The sequence below is a fragment of the Lampris incognitus genome, chromosome 1, assembly GCF_029633865.1.
Source record: "Lampris incognitus isolate fLamInc1 chromosome 1, fLamInc1.hap2, whole genome shotgun sequence".
NCBI lineage: Eukaryota > Metazoa > Chordata > Actinopteri > Lampriformes > Lampridae > Lampris > Lampris incognitus.
In genome coordinates, this window is record NC_079211.1 from 114,005,660 (window position 1) to 114,024,815 (window position 19,156).

The 19,156-nt window shown below is 49.6% G+C and overlaps 1 protein-coding gene across 1 annotated transcript; it reads right to left on the minus strand.

Annotated features, from left to right (window-relative positions):
• Positions 1-8,153: 8,153 nt before the first annotated feature.
• Positions 8,154-17,630, minus strand: LOC130111777 (uncharacterized protein K02A2.6-like; the record flags this gene model as incomplete). The annotated part of the gene is given in 3 exon segments (XM_056279062.1): positions 8,154-8,234; positions 15,677-17,492; positions 17,494-17,630. Coding segments are annotated over 3 exon segments (2,034 nt in total), but the record flags the coding sequence as incomplete, so codon positions are not given.
• Positions 17,631-19,156: the final 1,526 nt, after the last annotated feature.

A 19,156-nucleotide genomic window follows, 5' to 3' on the forward strand; every position in this document is an offset into this window, starting at 1 on the left:
TCCCTCCTTCCAAATTTTCTCCATCTGACTCAATGCCCGATGCCCTGGCCTTCTTATCAGACTCTCCCCTTTCGCCTGTCTGCTCGGATCCCATTGGAAGAAACTTCAATGGACCACCCTTTCTTTCTCCCCATTCTCTGACCGAACCACTTATACTGGGACACCAGGCTGTTTCTTAAGTATGACATAGGGCTGTGATTTCCACCTGTCCCCCAACTTCTGTCTGCCTTCAGCTTGGCAAACTTTAATTGGGACTTGGTCCCCTGGTTCAAAGGTGTGGTTCTTTACACTGCAGTCATAGTGTTTCTTTTGTTGTTCCTTGGCATGTCTAGAGCTCTTGTTCGCCCGATCATAAGCATATTTCAGGCAGCCGTGAAGACTTTGAACATGGTTGTTGTACTCACAGGGAGGGTCATTTGATGTCAGACCAAACATGAGATCGACTGGAAGTCTAGGATGTCTGCCATACATCAGATAGATCATACAACATACATCAACAGGACTCCATTCTGATGTCTATCTGATGCCATCAAACAAAACCGAAGTGGATGTAAAGGAGTGAATTATATCTTTGCCAGCAGATGGCGTTCGTGTGTTTTTTCTATATGTTTTTGTTATACTTGAGTCTTGATTATACGTAGTCTTGGAGTTTTGTTTTGGGGTTTTTAAGTCCTCTGCAGCCACCGTAGATTAGTTTTGTTCGGTGTTTTTAAGACAATAAACGAGAACAGAGACCTTACTGGGGCTCTGGGCCCTGAAAGACAGGGTTACACATAGTATATATCCAAACTATTAAAAAAAAATCACTGTCCAAGGGAGCGAACGCCAGCCAGGATGTCTGCCGGAACTGCCTGTCTGCATGGCTAGCAGTTAGCTTAGCCCGCCCCGCTACCGCACCCTGTCCGAGCACCCTCGGTGCTTCCTCTTCGGGCGCAGCTCCGGGCAGGGGCTGTGGTCCTTGGGCCTTTATTATTAATATTATTATTATTATTATTATTATTATTGTTGTTGTTATTATCATTATCATTATGAAAAAAGATTAATTTCACACATCTTTTTTTATTTTTTAAACTATTTACACAGATATATACTTAATCATTAGAACAAGAAGAAAACGCAAGATACAAGACATTCAACTAAAGTTTAAAACACAGATAGGCAAGACAGAAAACACTGAGGTAACCTGTAGGCTTTGGCATGGCTCCCAGTCTACAGACCGCCCACCAAACCAAGGAAATCAATCAAAAAATATACACATACCATCCCCAATACATCTTACCCTACACACTACACCGTTTAACCAAACTCTAACACCATCCTCCCTTTCCCTCCAATCACAGTAACGGTGCTCCCCGCCACAAATCCACTGATAAACTCTGCTTCTCTAACAAAACTATACAACAGATTAACATCTCTTTCCACTATACGCTTACAAATACTCCACACCTCAACTCCCCTCTTTCCATAATGGGCTATATTCTTCCTTAGCTCGACAGCAAACCTTGCACGGCTTGAAACTTAATTTAATAAATTAACATTACACTTTGCCAGTCACCCCAAACAACCACAGTTCTCTCCATTTCAGTCTGTCAACAAACCACCTCTCCAACATCTACTTATTAATCCCTTCGTTTTCCACTTGTACTGTTGTGGTTACACCACCCCGAGCTGCCTCCCCGGCACGTTCAAGCCACTCCCCCAGCTCGGACGTGCCGGAAACATCCGAGCGCTCGGCTCGCGCTCTGAGACGAGCGCTGCACTGCACCAGGTGTTTGCCATCATCCATCAGGCACACCTGTGGCAATCAGGCAGCCTTCTACAAAAAGCCTCCCAGAACGTCTCTCAGTGCTTCGACGTACTGAACCCTGCGGTGAAGTTCTGATAAGCCCTCCAGCGTTCCTTGCTTTCTGTTTATTCCCCAGTGTCTTATCTTCGTGTCTCTGTTTCCTCCCAAGACTCTCCCTCCGCGATTTCCACGGCTCCCCGCGTCTCCCTCGTCCCCAGCGACCTTCACGTTTCTCCCCGGACCTCTCCTGCGATCTCCCCCCTTGTCCTTCTACCTGGACCCCTCCTTTCGGACTCGACTTCCCGGATCTCGGACCTGGACTTTCTCGGACAACCCCTCTTGGATCACGGACTGGACTTTCTCGCCAGGTGCACGCACATTTCTTCAACACCTCCTGGTCATTTACATACCGCACCACACATTGGCTAAAAACACTCACACATAGTTATACACGCAAACCACGGGACACCACACATAGTTTATTCACACATCCCACTAACAGAACGCCTTTTTTCACCATACATTTTCCTCCCACAATAAAACTCCCCTTTGTAGACTTAGAAGTCATCTCGTGTCTGTCTGTCTTGGGTTTCGCAACCCTGGGTGGCTTCTGGATCCAGGCCGGAGGAGGAGCCCATGCAGTTGGGTCGGTCACGGCTCCCGCTGGAAGTTAGGGAGCAGAGGATGCCTGGCCACCTCTGCCTCTACTGCGGGAGGTCGGGCCACTATATCAAGGCCTGCCCGACTCGCCCAAAAAGACCCGGCTCACTAGTGAGGGGTGTCCTAGTGAGTCTGACGACCCTTCCTCAGCCCCAGCCCAAGAAGGAGCACAACCACCTCTTTCCGGTCACTCTCACCTGGGGTAACCGCTCACTGTCTGTTGGTGCACTCCTGGATTCGGGGGCGGACGAGTGTTTGATGGACACCTCGCTGGCCCGGCAGGCCGGCATTCCACTCGTCCCCCTAGACACACCCCTCACAGCCCAAGCCCTAGATGGACGTTCACTAGGTAAAATCACACACAGCACTGCTTCCCTCACCCTCACTCTTTCGGGTAATCACGTGGAAGCTATCCGTTTCTTGGTTTTGCGCGCCCCTGGTGTTAGGAAGACCGTGGTTGGAACGGCACGATCCCTACATCTCTTGGTCTACTGGGCGGATTTTGGGTTGGAGCGTTGCGTGTCATGCCAACTGCCTTCGCTCCGCCCACTCCCCGTCCAGCGGCCTCAGACCCGTGCCTCCCACGGATCTCACTGGTGTTCCTTCCATTTATCACGATTTAGCCCCTGTATTTAGTAAAGAAAGTGCACTTTCCCTCACCGTCCCTATGATTGTGCCATAGATCTCTTTCCCGGGGCCGCCCTTCCCACCGGTCGGTTGTATAACCTCTCCGTCCCAGAGAAGGAGGCTATGCGCAATTATATCAGAGTCCCTGGCCTCAGGAATCCTAAGGCCCTCGTCTTCCCCGGTGGCGGCGGGCTTTTTTGTGGCAAAGGAGGGCAGCCTGAGGCCTTGCATAGATTATCGAATGTTAAATAATATCACGGTGAAAAATAAATACCCACTCCCCCTTATGAGTTCCACGTTCGAGCCACTCACTCACGCCACGGTGTTCACGAAGCTGGACCTGCGCAGCGCGTACCACCTGGTGCGCATCCGGGAAGGGGATGAATGGAAGACGGCCTTCAACACCCACCTAGGGCCCTTCGGCCTCACCAACGCCCCGGCCGTCTTCCAGGCATTGGTCAACGACGTGCTCCGGGACATGCTGAACACGTTCGCGGTGGTGTACCTGGATGACATACTCGTGTTCTCCAGGACTGAGGAGGAACACCACCAGCATGTCCGCCTGGTCCTCCAACGGCTGCTGGAGAACAGGCTCTTCGTGAAAGCCGAGAAGTGCGTGTTCCACTCCGCCTCCGTGGAGTTCCTTGGCCACATCGTGGAGAAGGGGCTCGTCCGCACTGACCCCAGGAAGACCCGAGCGGTGGAGGAGTGGGCACGGCCCACCAACAGGACGCAACTCCAGCGCTTCCTGGGGTTTGCAAACTTCTACCGGCGCTTCATCAGGGGGTTCAGCCGTGTGGCCGCCCCCATCACTGCACTCACCTCCAACCTCCGCCCCTTCTCCTGGACCTCGGAGGCGGAAGCCGCCTTCTTGGCCCTGAAGAGGCTGTTCACAACGGCTCCGGTGCTCGCCCACCCGGACCCGTGCAGACAGTTCATCGTGGAGGTGGACGCATCGGACACGGGCATCGGAGCCGTCCTCTCCCAGCGGTCGGAGGAGGACCAGAAGATCCACCCGTGCGCCTTCTCCCGGCGTTTCAGTCCTGCGGAGAAGAATTATGACATCGGCAACAGGGAGTTGCTGGCCGTCCACGCCGCCGTAGAGGAGTGGAGACACTGGCTGGAGGGAGCAGGGCAGCCGTTCATCGTATGGTCCGATCATAAAAACCTTACCTACGTACGGACGGCTAAGAGGCTCAACCCCAGGCAGGCGCGCTGGGCTCTCTTCTTCAGCCGGTTCGACTTCACCCTCACCTACCGCCCGGGCACCAAGAACGTCAGGGCAGACGCCCTCTCCCGTCTGTTTCCCGAGGGGTCCCCTGACGCCCCAGACACCATCCTTCCCCCGGCCCGGGTGGTGGGTGCCGTCACCTGGGCCATCGAATCAGTGGTGAGAAGGGCCCAGCGCGCCCATCCCGACCCAGGCAATGGACCCCGGAACCGGCTATTTGTGCCTCCCTCTGTCCGGCCCCAGGTGCTGGAGTGGGGCCACTCCAGCCATCTTGCCTGCCACCCCGGTGTCTACCGAACGGCGGCCTTCATCCGCAGGGGTTTCTGGTGGCCCACCATGGAGGCAGACACCAGAGAGTTCGTGGCAGCCTGCACCACCTGCGCCCGCAGCAAGGCTCTCCATCGCCCTCCAGCAGGTCTCCTGCGCCCCCTTCCTATCCCCGGCCGACCTTGGTCCCACATTGCCTTGGACTTTGTAACTGGCCTCCCCGTGTCCCAAGGCAATGACACCATCCTGACCATTGTCGACCGGTTTTCCAAGGCCGTCCATTTTGTTGCCCTCACCAAACTCCCCTCTGCAGCCGAGACGGCGGACCTTCTCGTCTCCCGCGTCGTCCGACCTCATGGGATTCCCCTGGACATTGTCTCTGACCGTGGTCCCCAGTTCACTTCGAAGGTATGGCAGGCCTTCTGTAAGGGGATTGGGGCCACGGTCAGCCTCTCCTCCGGGTATCACCCCCAGACCAATGGGCAGGCAGAGCGGGCCAATCAAGCCCTGGAGGCGGCTTTGCGTTGCGTTACCACCAGCAACCCCGCCTCCTGGAGCAAGTACCTGCCCTGGGTGGAGTACTCGCTCAACTCCATGGAGAGTTCGGCTACCGGTTTGTCCCCCTTCGAGTGTTCCCTGGGCTATCAACCCCCTCTGTTCCCCCATCAGGAGTTGGAGGTAGCGGTCCCGTCCACGAGGGCCCATCTCCGCCGATGCCGGCGCGTTTGGAAGACCGCCCGGGCCGCTATGTTGCGAGCTACAGAGCGGGCCCGGCGCAGCGCCAACCGGCGGAGAGTGCCGGCCCCAGCTTATCGACCTGGCCAGAGGGTATGGCTCCTGGCCCGGGACCTGCCCCTCCCTACCCTCAACCGGAAGCTGGCTCCCCGCTACGTCGGTCCCTACACCATCGACCGCATCGTCAACCCTTCGGCGGTGCGTCTCCATCTCCCTACCTCACTCAAGATCCATCCCGTCTTCCATGTCTCGCGCCTCAAACCGGTAGCCACCAGCCCCCTGTCCAAGCTCCTCCACCCCCCAGGGTCCTCGACGGTGGTGACATGGTCTGGGATGTCGACCAGCTGCTCGCCGTACGCCGCCGGGGGCGTGGGTACCAATACCTGGTGGACTGGGTTGGCTATGGGCCCGAGGACCGCAGCTGGGTTCCCCGGTCCTACCTGGCCGACCCCGCATTCCTGGAGGAGTTCTATCGGGCCCACCCCAACGCCATCGGACGGTCGCCCGGTGTCTCCCGTAGGAGGGGGGGTCCTGTTGTGGTTACACCGCCCCGAGCTGCCTCCCCGGCACGTTCAAGCCACTCCCCCAGCTCGGACGTGCCGGAAACATCCGAGCGCTCGGCTCGCGCTCTGAGACGAGCGCTGCACTGCACCAGGTGTTTGCCATCATCCATCAGGCACACCTGTGGCAATCAGGCAGCCTTCTACAAGAAGCCTCCCAGAACGTCTCTCAGTGCTTCGACGTACTGAACCCTGCGGTGAAGTTCTGATAAGCCCTCCAGCGTTCCTTGCTTTCTGTTTATTCCCCAGTGTCTTATCTTCGTGTCTCTGTTTCCTCCCAAGACTCTCCCTCCGCGATTTCCACGGCTCCCCTCGTCCCCAGCGACCTTCACGTTTCTCCCCGGACCTCTCCTGCGATCTCCCCCCTTGTCCTTCTACCTGGACCCCTCCTTTCGGACTCGACTTCCCGGATCTCGGACCTGGACTTTCTCGGACAACCCCTCTTGGATCACGGACTGGACTTTCTCGCCAGGTGCACGCACATTTCTTCAACACCTCCTGGTCATTTACATACCGCACCACACATTGGCTAAAAACACTCACACATAGTTATACACGCAAACCACGGGACACCACACATAGTTTATTCACACATCCCACTAACAGAACGCCTTTTTTCACCATACATTTTCCTCCCACAATAAAACTCCCCTTTGTAGACTTAGAAGTCATCTCGTGTCTGTCTGTCTTGGGTTTCGCCACACGGGTCAGGTTCTGGTGCGCGAGCATAACATGTACCCCTCCAACTCACAACATTCAGCACACTCATGCATAAATGCTTCCCCTCCCACACCACACACATCACCTTCTTTCTTCACATCCACGTCACACTTACTGATTATTACATTATTGAGCACCCTATTGTGTCTTCATAAAAAGGCTTAATAGAAAGTTCTTACATTCAACGCTGTTCCACTTCACTCCCAGATTCCTCCATATCCCCCCTACATCCATCTCATTCATATCCCTCCCCCACAGTTTCTCCACAGCCCGTCTTCTCCTCTTACACATCTATACATCACTCCCGTTGTCACACTCACCGGACTCCCTCGCCTTTCTCCTTCTCCTCCCACATATATTCCTATATCTCCTTCCTCTTCTAACACAGCCTCTCTCTTAATCCATTCTCTCAGGACCCCCCCCTTGATCTTTCCCATCATCCTCTTCACCGTTCCCAACCTCATTTCATCACCCCCCCCCCTCACTTCACCTGTGCCTTCATAAACCCTGGTATGTACTCAAGATACTCTAGCTCTTCCTAAACCCCGCTCTCCAAATCACCTGTTATAAACTGTGTTCCCCTCAAATGTGATTTTTGGATTTAAAAACAGGTTGTTCCTACACCTGCTTCACATTCTTACATTTTACTCATCAGTAAAACTACATAGAAATACCAACCCTCATTTGGTTCAAATTGTGTACTGCAGATATAAATCTTGACAAAAAGACTGGAAGAAATTCAGCAAATTTATTTGGTGACCCAGTCTCTGGGAATAACTGTGCTCAACAGTAGATAACTGGTTATGGAAAATCTGCATCCTCATACGCTTTCAGGGGCGTGAGACTTATTGCACAGGTATATGCATCAAGCTATGAGTGTATGAAGCAAACCACATCTACCTTGAGGAACAGGTGTGATGGCTGTGTGATATAACGTCCTGAAAATACATTTATTTATCACACACATGCGGCTATTGAGTTTAACAGATGTAAAATGACGTCAGGGGGGCAGCCCGGAAACCGCTGCAGCCGGGACGCAAAACCTAAATGACAGATTTAGGTTTCTATACTTTCATGAGTATCCGAACTGCAAATACAGCTGCCGAACTGTGCTGCAGGTGTGCAAAACGTGTGTGCAACCACAGAACCTGACATTCGAACACAAAGCGAAGCTACAAGTACACAGAATAAGGCCACAAGGACAAACCTTTTGTCATTCATTGAACTTGATAGTTTTCTAACATGACGTCACCTCGATATCTGTGAACTTGTGCCCAGTTTCAGTGTGTAGACTAGAAGGTTCCTTCGCCAGCCTAAACACTCAACCCTCATAGACCTCAGTTGACATCATATGCGTGATCAGCATGAATGCAGTTGGGTGCAAAGACTCAAAATAGCATAAATGTGAGAGAGGGGACAGCACCTCATGTTTTATCATAATAAATACTTCTGAAATACACAAACCTCGTCATCACAGTGGTGATCAGGCCGGTGCTGTGTGTCTTGTTGTTCCTCGGGGCTGTCTGTCTGGTCAGTCCAAAAATTCTCCATAGTGAATGGACAGCTCTTAGTTCAGCTTGATTCTGGAAATATTGACAAGTGTCTTGAGGTAAACTAGGGACTGCTGCTTGGGGCGGGAGTGAATAGTCTGCAGAAGGTAGGCAGTACACCACTCAGGTTACACATATCAGAATTCACTGTGGAGTCAGCGGCGGTGCCAATGAGACTGACCGTAATTAGAATCCTTTGTTCATTAAGTCTTATATTAGGTAGCTAAATATATTGATCTAATAAGTGTCAACATATATTTCCAGATTAACGTACTAAAATGTGTAAAATGTTAAATTATTTTATGAAAACTCTATCAATAGATCCATAGATACTAGTATGAGAGAGACGCTGAATAATTTACAGGCTCTGGTAACACAAGAGGAGATAGGGTGCCTTTCAGGTCTGTCTACACACACACACACACACACACACACACACACACACACACACACACACACACACACACACACACACACACACACACGCACACACGCACACACAGCTGAAAGGCATTCTATCTCCTCGTGTTAGTTGAGCCGCTCTGAATTATTCAGCATCCCGCTTAGTCTCAGGAAATCACTGAAGGGAAGCAAAAATAAAACAAGACCAGCAGCAGAACCTGCAGCCGAACCAGCAGCAGAAACAGCAGGGAGACACGGTATAATGAAGAGGTCACAGAGTAATGCTTCATCACTGGGCGTGGTGACGAAGGACAGGATTAGGAACGAGTATATCAGAGGGACAGCTCAGGTTGGACGGTTTGGAGACAACGCAAGAGAGAGAGGCAAGATCTACCTATTATGTAGCTGGCTAATAACACTATGGTGTAAACAATTTCACACACGATGCAGGGGCCACAACGCACACACGGCTGTTCATTTCCATGCTTTACTAGGAACTCTTCTTCTGTTGGTTACAACCCAGACAACAGCAATATAGAATACAGGTGCCACCTAGTGGTCACTGGTAGAATAGCCTCATCCATACATAACATCTCCCAACTAAAATATGTTGTACATCAACAATGCAAAAATCACTTCCCGGAACAAAGATTAAGTGACAAAGGCGTAATGTTACTTCCCAAAAGTACATTCAAAACAATGTTATTTTCCGGTATACATTCAGACCCCGTATTTGTTTCCCAATATTTTTATACTCAAAAGTCTCAGTCTCTTTACCACATTATCAATGTGTTTACTCAGCAGAATAACGTGCAGGTGGTTTAGTATGTCTCACCGGATAGCGCGAGTGTCTAACAGTCTCCGCTATCTTAGTAGGTCCAGCACCAGCTGGTTCCCTGGAGTGAGGTGTCTCCGTGGGCTCGATAGCCACTGGAACTGGATTAGTGTTCTCATCAGTGTGAGATGCAGGGGTACCGAGGTGACGTGTAGTACCACCAGCACTACGTTGAGGTGACATAGGGAAGCTGGTAGGAAGATGGACTGCAGAGCTGGCAGCGTCCGCGTGTGCCTGCTCTGTTCGAGTCAACATCTGATCCACATGGCGTTTCCACACTCCCTGTGCTCCCTGTAAATGACCCATATAATTTTGTCATAATTTTTTTATTATTATTGATTTGTATGGTGCTCATTATTGATTTGTATTTGGTGACTAAAGTACAGTCCTGATTGATATTAACAGCGAATTACACTTCCTTTTTTTATGTGACCTTTATTTGAAAAACTCTGGTCTCCCATGATGCTGTGCGCCGCTGCGAGAAAACGGCAGAACAAAACTGAAAGTTGAACACGATGGTCATGTTCGCTATGCACAGAACGAATTCACAATTTATAATTCATTGATCATCATCATTTATTTAGCACCTAGCTGGAAGGCGAACAGCTCTTACGGTGGTTCTATGGTGTGTCTATGGTGTGACTAGTAAATGCTGCAATAAATGGTCTGATACCGCACCATGGACCCATCAGTCGTTATTGGAGTGCATCGTCTGAATAAAGTCCGGCTGGAATGCTACAGTAAGAGCTAATCCCTTCGTCAACCCTGCCGCCACGCTGCACCGAGAGGTCTACGACGACGAATCACGGGGCCAAGTTGCTACTACGTCGGGTGTTGCTGACAACGGACACTTCGTCGAGCAACTCGGCGCCATTCTATGGGTCTTCTAGACAAAGAGACTTTACGGTCATCAGGCAGCTGGCTAAAGGTTTGGTGCGACGGTCAGACAAAGGTATGGAACATTTCATTGATTGATAAGGAACAATTCATCTTCACTGAGAACATTGATAAACATATGGTTTGAGAAGAAAAGGTTTAAGAAGAAAAAGACATCAACAACAATGGACATTTATTGAATTTGATGTTTCTCAATGTGAAGCTGATGGGACTTTATAGAACAAATAAGTTCACACAAAGTAACAAGTGAATCAAGTGACTTTGTTCATTGACTGTTATTATTATTACTATCCATTTACTGATCATCCTTCCTGTTGACTGTGAAAAAAAGGGGGGGGATGTTTAATGCATGATTTGTACAGTCTGAATGGTAACTGAATGTTGTATTCAGTGGAGAGATTGATATTATAACCTTGCAGTCAGTAATATAACAGTCAGCCTACAGTAATAGACTCTAGTCCTCTAAGCAGTCTGTAGCTATACCAGGTTCTCTGCTCCTCTCTTCGGGTAGTCTATGGGCTATAGTAAAGGCAAACAATTCATTACATCACATTTATCATGGCAGAATTGAATATGACCGAAACAGAGAATCCTGCCCCACAGTCAGAGCTAGAGAATCAGATAAATAGACTACAGCTTAAAATTAGTAAGCTACAAGAGGCTCTCAACGAAACGCTAGAGACTACCGAGATAGAACACTTAGAGAAGGAAATTCAAACTAAGGAAGAAACACTAAGTAGCCTCCAAAGTCAACTTGAAGAACAAATTGGGGATAGCCTCCGACGCTCGACTCGAGTGAAGATCTCGACTCCTAAAATGCTTGAACTGCAACAAGAGGAGGCGAGGAAGAAGGAGAGAAAGCTCCTCTCAGTGTACGAAAAATGGAAGAGTCGAGCTCGTGAATCAAGAGAGCGGCTAAAGAAAGACCTCAAGGAAACTGAGCTGGCATCTCTGCTTGATACTTTGGAGAAGGATAAAGAGGCTGTGTTGAACACCTATAATGACATACGAGGTCACTTCACACCCTCAGCCGAAATGAGAAGCCGTGTTGATGCATGTGAGGCAGCTACAACAGAGATTAAGAAAATCGCCTACGAGAGGATTGTAGACATCGATTTAGATTTTGATGCAGAACAAGCACAACGACGTCTCAAAGGAGCTACTCAAGGGCGGCTATGCGCGCTCAATCTATGGATCCACTGTCTCAAGAGTGTCAAAGTCAGTCCACAGCCACGAAGGCAGCACTTTAACAGTCAAACGTGTGGACGCGGCAGCAGAGCTTGCAGCAAAGGAAGCGGAGTTCGAAGGGTTGCTTGAAGAAGATAAGCAAAGGGAGAAGATACAACGTTTGGAGGAGCAACAAAGGACACTAGAGTAGCAACGAAGGACGCTAGAGGAGCAACAAAGGTGGCAGCTTGAAGCTGAAAAACGCGCTCTTGAACGTCTACAGGCAGAAAAGGACTTAAGGGCTGCACAGGCCAGACTTCAAGTCTATAACCAGGGAACATCACAGGGCGGCAGTGTCCACTCTAATGATCCTGAAAGAAATCTTCACGGCTCCCCAGCTACCAGCAACCAAACCCTCAATATAACGGCATCGTCACCTGACGTAAACGTGTCGTCCCTCGCCCGGGCCCTCCAAGATAGTATAGCCCTGAATAGACTTCCAGTGCCAGAGCCATCGGTATTTAATGGCGACCCCATTCAGTTCATTGAGTGGAGAACTTCATTCATGTCACTCATTGACTCAAAGGCCATCTCCTCAGCAGACAAGCTTTACTACTTGAGGAAATATGTAGGCGGCCCAGCTTGTAAGACACTGGAAGGGACCTTCTACAGAAACGACGGCGAGTCTTACAAGGACGCATGGAGCAAACTGAATCACCGATACGGACAAGCCTTCGTCATACAGAGAGCCTTCAGAGACAGGCTCACAAAGTGGCCAAAAATCCAACCAAGGGATGCAGAGGGACTTAGAGACTTTTCCGACTTCTTGAACGCCTGCCAAGACGCAATGTCTCATGTGAAGAGCCTCGAAATATTGAACGACTGTGAAGAGAACATGAAGCTGGTCCACAAACTGCCAGACTGGGCAGCATCTCGATGGAACAGGAAGGCTACGGAAGCCTTGGACAGGAATCAAGAATTCCACAGCTTCAAGGACTTCACCACCTTCATGGCAAAGGAGGCAGCAATCGCATTCAATCCGATCACCTCACCTTATGCCTTACGCAACTCCGAGTCTAGCACAGCAAAACTGAATAACAGGGACCCTAAGAGGAACAAGGCGAGTGTTCTGAGTACGCAAACTGAAACGGACAGTGACAAGCAAAAGCCAGCCAGCGGAAAGAAAAAAAAACCCTGTGCGTTCTGCCAAGACAGTCAACACGGGCTACATGCATGTCCCAAGCTCATCGCCAAGACTCTGGAGGAGAGAAGAGAATTCGTGAAAGAGAACAAGCTCTGCTATGGCTGCACCAAACCCGGCCATAGCGCGAAGGACTGTCGACATAAACATACCTGCAACACCTGCAAAGGCAAACACCCCACCTGTCTTCACAGTGACAACCACGTGAACAGGGAACCGTCTGCAGCTCGGGAAAACACTCCCCCAAGCAACGCTAATGAATCAGAAGCTGCCGCGACTGCAATGTCACATGCCGTCACGACTGGACAGTCTACCAACACATCGATGATTGTGCCCGTATGGGTGTCATCCAAGAACAACTCAGGAACAGAAAAACTTGTCTACGCCCTGCTGGATACACAGAGTGACACCACATTCGTCGACCAGGAAGTGAGCAGCGCTCTAAAGGCAGAGTCCTGTCCAGTGAAACTGAAATTAACGACAATGATAGGATGTGACACTATCGTGAAAAGCCAACGAGTCTCGGGGCTTCGTGTGCGCGGTTACAGATCTTCCCTCCACATCGACCTTCCTCCTGCCTACGCTAAGGACGGTAGACCGGTGAACCGCGCCCACATTCCTACAAGTGAAACAGCCAGACAATGGAATCATCTTTCCGCAGTCATAGACGAGATTCCACCGCTGCAAGATTGTGATATTGGTCTTTTAATAGGATACAACTGTGCGAGGGCAATGGCACCAAGCAGGAGGAAATGAAGAGCCTTACGCAATCCGAACCGACCTTGGATGGAGCATCGTGGGTTGCTCTTCACCGTGCCTTGACACTCCAAGCGTGGCGAGACAGTGTTTCCGGGTAGCTGTGAAGGAGCTCCCGCCAGTCACCCCTGCAGATGCTATTCGCATTCTGGAGTCCGACTTCAAAGATGCCAAGGAGGATGAAAAGACGGTGTCCCAGGAAGATATCTTGTTCCTGGACAAACTCAAAAACGGCACCCAGAAGAACAGTCAAGGTCACTACGAAATGGCCTTACCTTTTAAGGAGAGACCCAACCTACCTGACAACAAACAGCTTGCCATCGTTCGTCTCAGCCATCTGAAGAGGAAGCTGTCAAAGGATGAAAGATACAAAGAACAGTACATCAAGTTCATGGAGGATGTCATAGAAAAGGGTGACGCAGAGGAAGTACATGATGATGGGAAGGAAGGAGAAAAATGGTACATACCTCATCATGGTGTCTACCACGCCAAGAAGCCAGACAAACTAGGTTCACAGTTCATTCTGAGAGACTTTTATGTCGATGACGGTGTCGCAGGTATGGACACTACAGAGAAGGCTATTCAGCTCACTCGAGAAGCCAGAGAACTTTGTGCCCTGGGTGGCCTTAGACTCCACAAATTTGTGTCCAACGACAGAGCTGTAATAGAAAGCATACCGTCATCTGAACGTGCATCAGAAATCAAAGATCTTAACCTTACCTTGGATGACCTACCTTCAGAAAGAGCGTTGGGGATCCAATGGCACATCGAGTCAGACTGCTTGAAGTTCAACGTCAATCTCAAGGATCAACCTGCAACACGCCGAGGTATACTGTCTACGGTTGCCTCCTTGTATGACCCCCTAGGTTTGGCGCCCCATTCTTGCTCATCGGAAAGGGAGTACTGCAGGAAATGTGCGGACATGGAACGGGTTGGGATGATCCTCTGACTGATGAACTTCGCCCACGGTGGGAGAGATGGAAAAATGACCTTACCAACATGGAGAAGATAGACATTCCCCGGAGGTATGCACCTGCAAACTTTGGGAGGGTCACCGGCCAGGAGTTACACCACTTCTCCGATGCAAGCACGACTGGCTACGGACAGTGTTCATATCTGAGACTCAGAAATGAATGGAGGTTGGGTAGAGTTTTAGAGACTGTAGTAGATAGAGATGGACTGGTTAGGAGAGTGAAGATCTGTCTAGGGGATAGAAACCTAGGCAAAAAAGGTGAACAGCTCACCAAGCAGACAGTGCTTGAACGGCCAGTTCAAAAACTGGTCTTGTTACTAGATAGTGACTAGTTAGTAACTAACTAACACATGCCTTGCATCTCTTGAGATGCGTTTTTTTTTATTTTGTTTTAAAATACTTGACGCTCCTTTCCCACGATACGTATGGTTTATGGTCATTTTGAGTTGAGAAATCATTTGTTTTTGCTTATGCTTGATTTTCTATATTCAAAACATTAATGATTTGGTTGGAGTGCAAATGACCCATATAATTTTGTCATAATATTTTTTATTATTATTGATTTGTATGGTGCTCATTATTGATTTGTATTTGGTGACTAAAGTACAGTCCTGATTGATATTAACAGCGAATTACACTTCCTTTTGTTATGTGACCTTTATTTGAAAAACTCTGGTCTCCCATGATGCTGTGCGCCGCTGCGAGAAAACAGCAGAACAAAACTGAAAGTTGAACACGATGGTCATGTTCGCTATGCACAGAACGAATTCACAATTTATAATTCATTGATCATCATCATTTATTTAGCACCTAGCTGGAAGGCGAACAGCTCTTACGGTGGTTCTATGGTGTGTCTACGGTGTGACTAGTAAATGCTGCAATAAATGGTCTGATACCGCATCATGGACCCATCAGTCGTTATTGGAGTGCATCGTCTGAATAAAGTCCGGCTGGAATGCTACACTCCCACCTTGACCTCGTATGACACTGGTCCCGTTTGAGTCATTATAACTCCTTGTGTCCACTTTTCCTCCCCCTTCCGGCAATCACGAACAAGGACAGACTCACCGACTGCAAAGTGTCTGGCCTTGGAGTGTTGTTGACGGCGTTGCTGCTGTGAGTCTTGAGAGCGATGAACAACCCCAGCCACACTGGGTTTGAGAAAGTCCAGTCGCGTGCGTAGCATGCGCCTTGTGAACAGCATAGCCGGCGGTTCCTTTGTCGTGGCGTGCGGGGTGTTGCGATACGTCAACAGGAATGTGTCGAGCCGCTGTTGCACTGGTGCGGCACCCCTGGAGGATTTGAGGGCGTGTTTGAAAGTCTGTACAAAGCGCTCGGCCAGGCCGTTCGTAGCAGGGTGATACGGCGCTGAGCGAATGTGCTTGACTCCATTGGCTTTCAGGAATGTGGCGAATTCCTCAGAACAGAACTGGGGTCCATTGTCGCTTACGAGAATGTAAGGAAGGCCGTGGAGACTGAAAAGGCCCCTCAGTACTGTGATGGTCTTGCTTGCTGTGGTGCTATCCATGATTTGCACCTCGGGCCATTTAGAATGAGCATCTACTACCACAAGATACATGTGTCCTTCAAATGGACCAGCAAAGTCCACGTGAATCCTTTCCCAAGGACTGGAAGGCCACATCCATGGATGTAGAGGGGCAAGACTCAGTTCTTTCTGACTACGCTGGCATGAGTGGCAGGATTTGGCCTGGAGCTCGATCTGAGAGTCAATACCTGGCCACCAGACATACGACCGTGCCAAGCTTTTCATCCTCACTACCCCTGGGTGTGCTGTATGTAGCTCGTTGAGCACCCGGGGCCGTAGCTTGGGTGGCACTACCACTCGTGTGCCCCACATGAGGCATCCCTGTTGGATTTTGAGGTCATTTTGACGAGTCAGGAAAACAGACAGTTCAGTATCTGTGTTTTTCGTGTTTGGAAAATGTCCAGTAGTGACCATCTCTAGTACGCGAGACAGTGTAGGGTCAGATCTAGTGTCGTTTCGGATATCAGTGGTACTGATTGGTAGTGTGTCTAACTGTGACATGTAAAACACATCTACGGTGTCTATCTTGTCATCGTGAGTGTCCAGAAGTGGCAACCTTGACAGTCCATCTGCATTAGTATGTGCTGAAGCCTTACGATACTCTATAGTGTAATCATGCGCTGACAAGAGGAGCGCCCAGCGCTGCATGCGGGCTGCGGCCATCGACGGCGTACTCCTCACTGGACTGAGAACGGAGGTCAGCGGGCGATGGTCTGTGAGTAGAGTGAACTTGTTACCATAGAGATACTGGTGAAACTTACGTATGCCAAAGACTATCCCCAGTGCCTCTCGCTCAATCTGGGCGTAGTTCTGCTCTGCTTTGCTGAGTGTTCTTGACGCATAAGCGATAGGTTTCTCTACACCATCAGCCATGACGTGAGAGAGTACAGCCCCTACCCCATAGGGTGAAGCGTCACAGGCTAGACGGAGGGGCAGCTCAGGGTTGTAGTGGGTTAGCACCTTCTGAGATACCATGAGCTCTTTCACTTTTCGGAACGCTGCCTCACAAGCTGTAGTCCACTGCCATTTCTTCCCTTTGTGCAGCAGTGCGTTCAGTGGTTGCAGGATGGTTGCCAGGTCCGGGATGAAACGTCCATAGTAGTTTATCATTCCGAGGAGCGAGCGTAGTTGGCTAACGTTGGTGGGTGCCGGTGCCTCCACAACAGCGCGTTCCTTCTCTGGCGACTTGTGGAGCCCGGCAGCATCGATGATATGACCTAGATACTCTACTGACTCCTGGAAAAACATGCACTTATCCTTTTTGACATGGAGACCATACTCCTCCAGTCTCGTGAGAACGTCGTCCAGGGCTTTCAGGTGGGTCTCTTCATCTGGCCCACTAACCAGAATGTCATCGAGATAACAGTGCGTGAATGGCAATCCAACGAGCACTTGATCCACAGCCTTCTGGAACAACGCTGGTGCCGATGCAATACCGAAGGGCAAGCGGTTGTAGCAGAAAAGTCCTTTTTGTGTGGAAATAGTCAGTAGCTTCCTCGACTCCTCCACTACTTCCATCTGTAGGTATGCGTTTGACAAGTCCAGTTTACTGAAGCGTTGACCTCCAGCTAGCGATGCAGAGATCCTCAATGCGTGGAATAGGATACTTGTCCACACAGAGTGCTTGGTTGAGGGTGACTTTGAAATCATCACAAAGTCTCACCGTGCCATCCTTCTTGTTGACAAGAACTACGGGTGTGGCCCAGTCACTATGCTCCACTGGTGAGATCTTGCCAAGGTCAGTGAGGCGGGTCAGTTCAGCCTCTACTTTGGATCTCAGAGCATAGGGCACATTACGTGGTGGGCAGAATTTGGGTATGCTATCAGGTTTAAGAGTCACTCTCGCCTTAATGTCTTTCATTGAACCCAACCCATCCGAGAACACAGCAGAATGCCGCTTTAGTACAGCATCTAAACTGTCTTTCTTTTCAAGTTGTACACCATACACAGTTTTTAAGTCTTTCCAGTTAAGCTTAATAGCTCTCAGCCACTCTCTACCAAATAGTGGAGCTGCATTCACTTTTACAACATACAATGGTAACTCAGCTGTTTGCTTATTCAGGTTTACTTTCACATTAATAACCCCTTCTGGTAACAAAGGTTCACCTGTATACATCCTAAGGACTACATCAGTAGGCTGCAATGGCACCTTTTTCATTGTACTTTTATACTGTTCCCATGAAATTAAAGATACAGCAGTCCCTGTGTCTAATTCCATTTCAATTTTCTTACCATTTATTTCAGGTAACACAGATATACGTGAATATTTACCCTTACGAAACAGTGCATAACATGGCAATTTGTTATCATTGTCAGATTTAGTCCCTTCACTTGTACTTTCATTGTCACTGGCCTCCACACAATGCACTTTCTTCTTCTTGTCTCTCCCACTGTGTTTGGATGTGTTGCTTTTGCCTTTAAACTCCGGTTTCCCTTCTCTGTATTTCCTCTCTCTGCCATAGTCATTCTTGGGTTTACTTTTACACATGCGACCAATGTGGCCTTTCCTGCCGCATTGATGGCAGTCTCTATATTTATACCAACAGTTATCACCACTTTGATTTGTCTTTCCACACCGCCTGCATTTGGCATGGAATGTTTGAGAGAGAACGGCATTTACCTTTAACGAGCCGCTCAACTGTTGTGCGTCACGCGCCACTGTTTCTGCTGAAACTGCATAAGTGACCGCTTTCTGAAAGGTCAAATTGTCCTCGGTCAACAGACGCTTCTGAACCGTTTCACTTTTCAGTCCACAAACAAACCTGTCCCGTAGTGCGTCCTCTAAGTAGCCACCAAACTCACAATGCTCGGAAAGTCCTTTAAGCACAGCAACATACTGAGCCACCGACTCACCGTCCTCCTGATTCCTCTTGTGGAAACGGAATCTCTCTGCTATCACTATCGGTTTGGGGGCGAAATGTCCTTTCAACACCTTTACAATGTCACCATACGTCTTCTCCCCAGGCTTATCTGGAGCAATCAGACTGCGCAATAATCCGTAGGTCTTTGGCCCTATCACACTCAATAGAACCGGCACCTTCTTAGCATCCCTGATCTCATTAGCCAGGATATAATTCTCAAAACGCTCAATATACGTTGCCCATTGTTCACCGGATTCCTCAAATGGTTCCATACCGCCAATAATTCCCGCCATGATGCGTCCTTCTGGTTCCTTTTCCCTTTCTTCTCCGCTGCCACTGCTCGTCATCAGCTAGCAAGTTTAGTCAGTTGGCTAGCGCCATG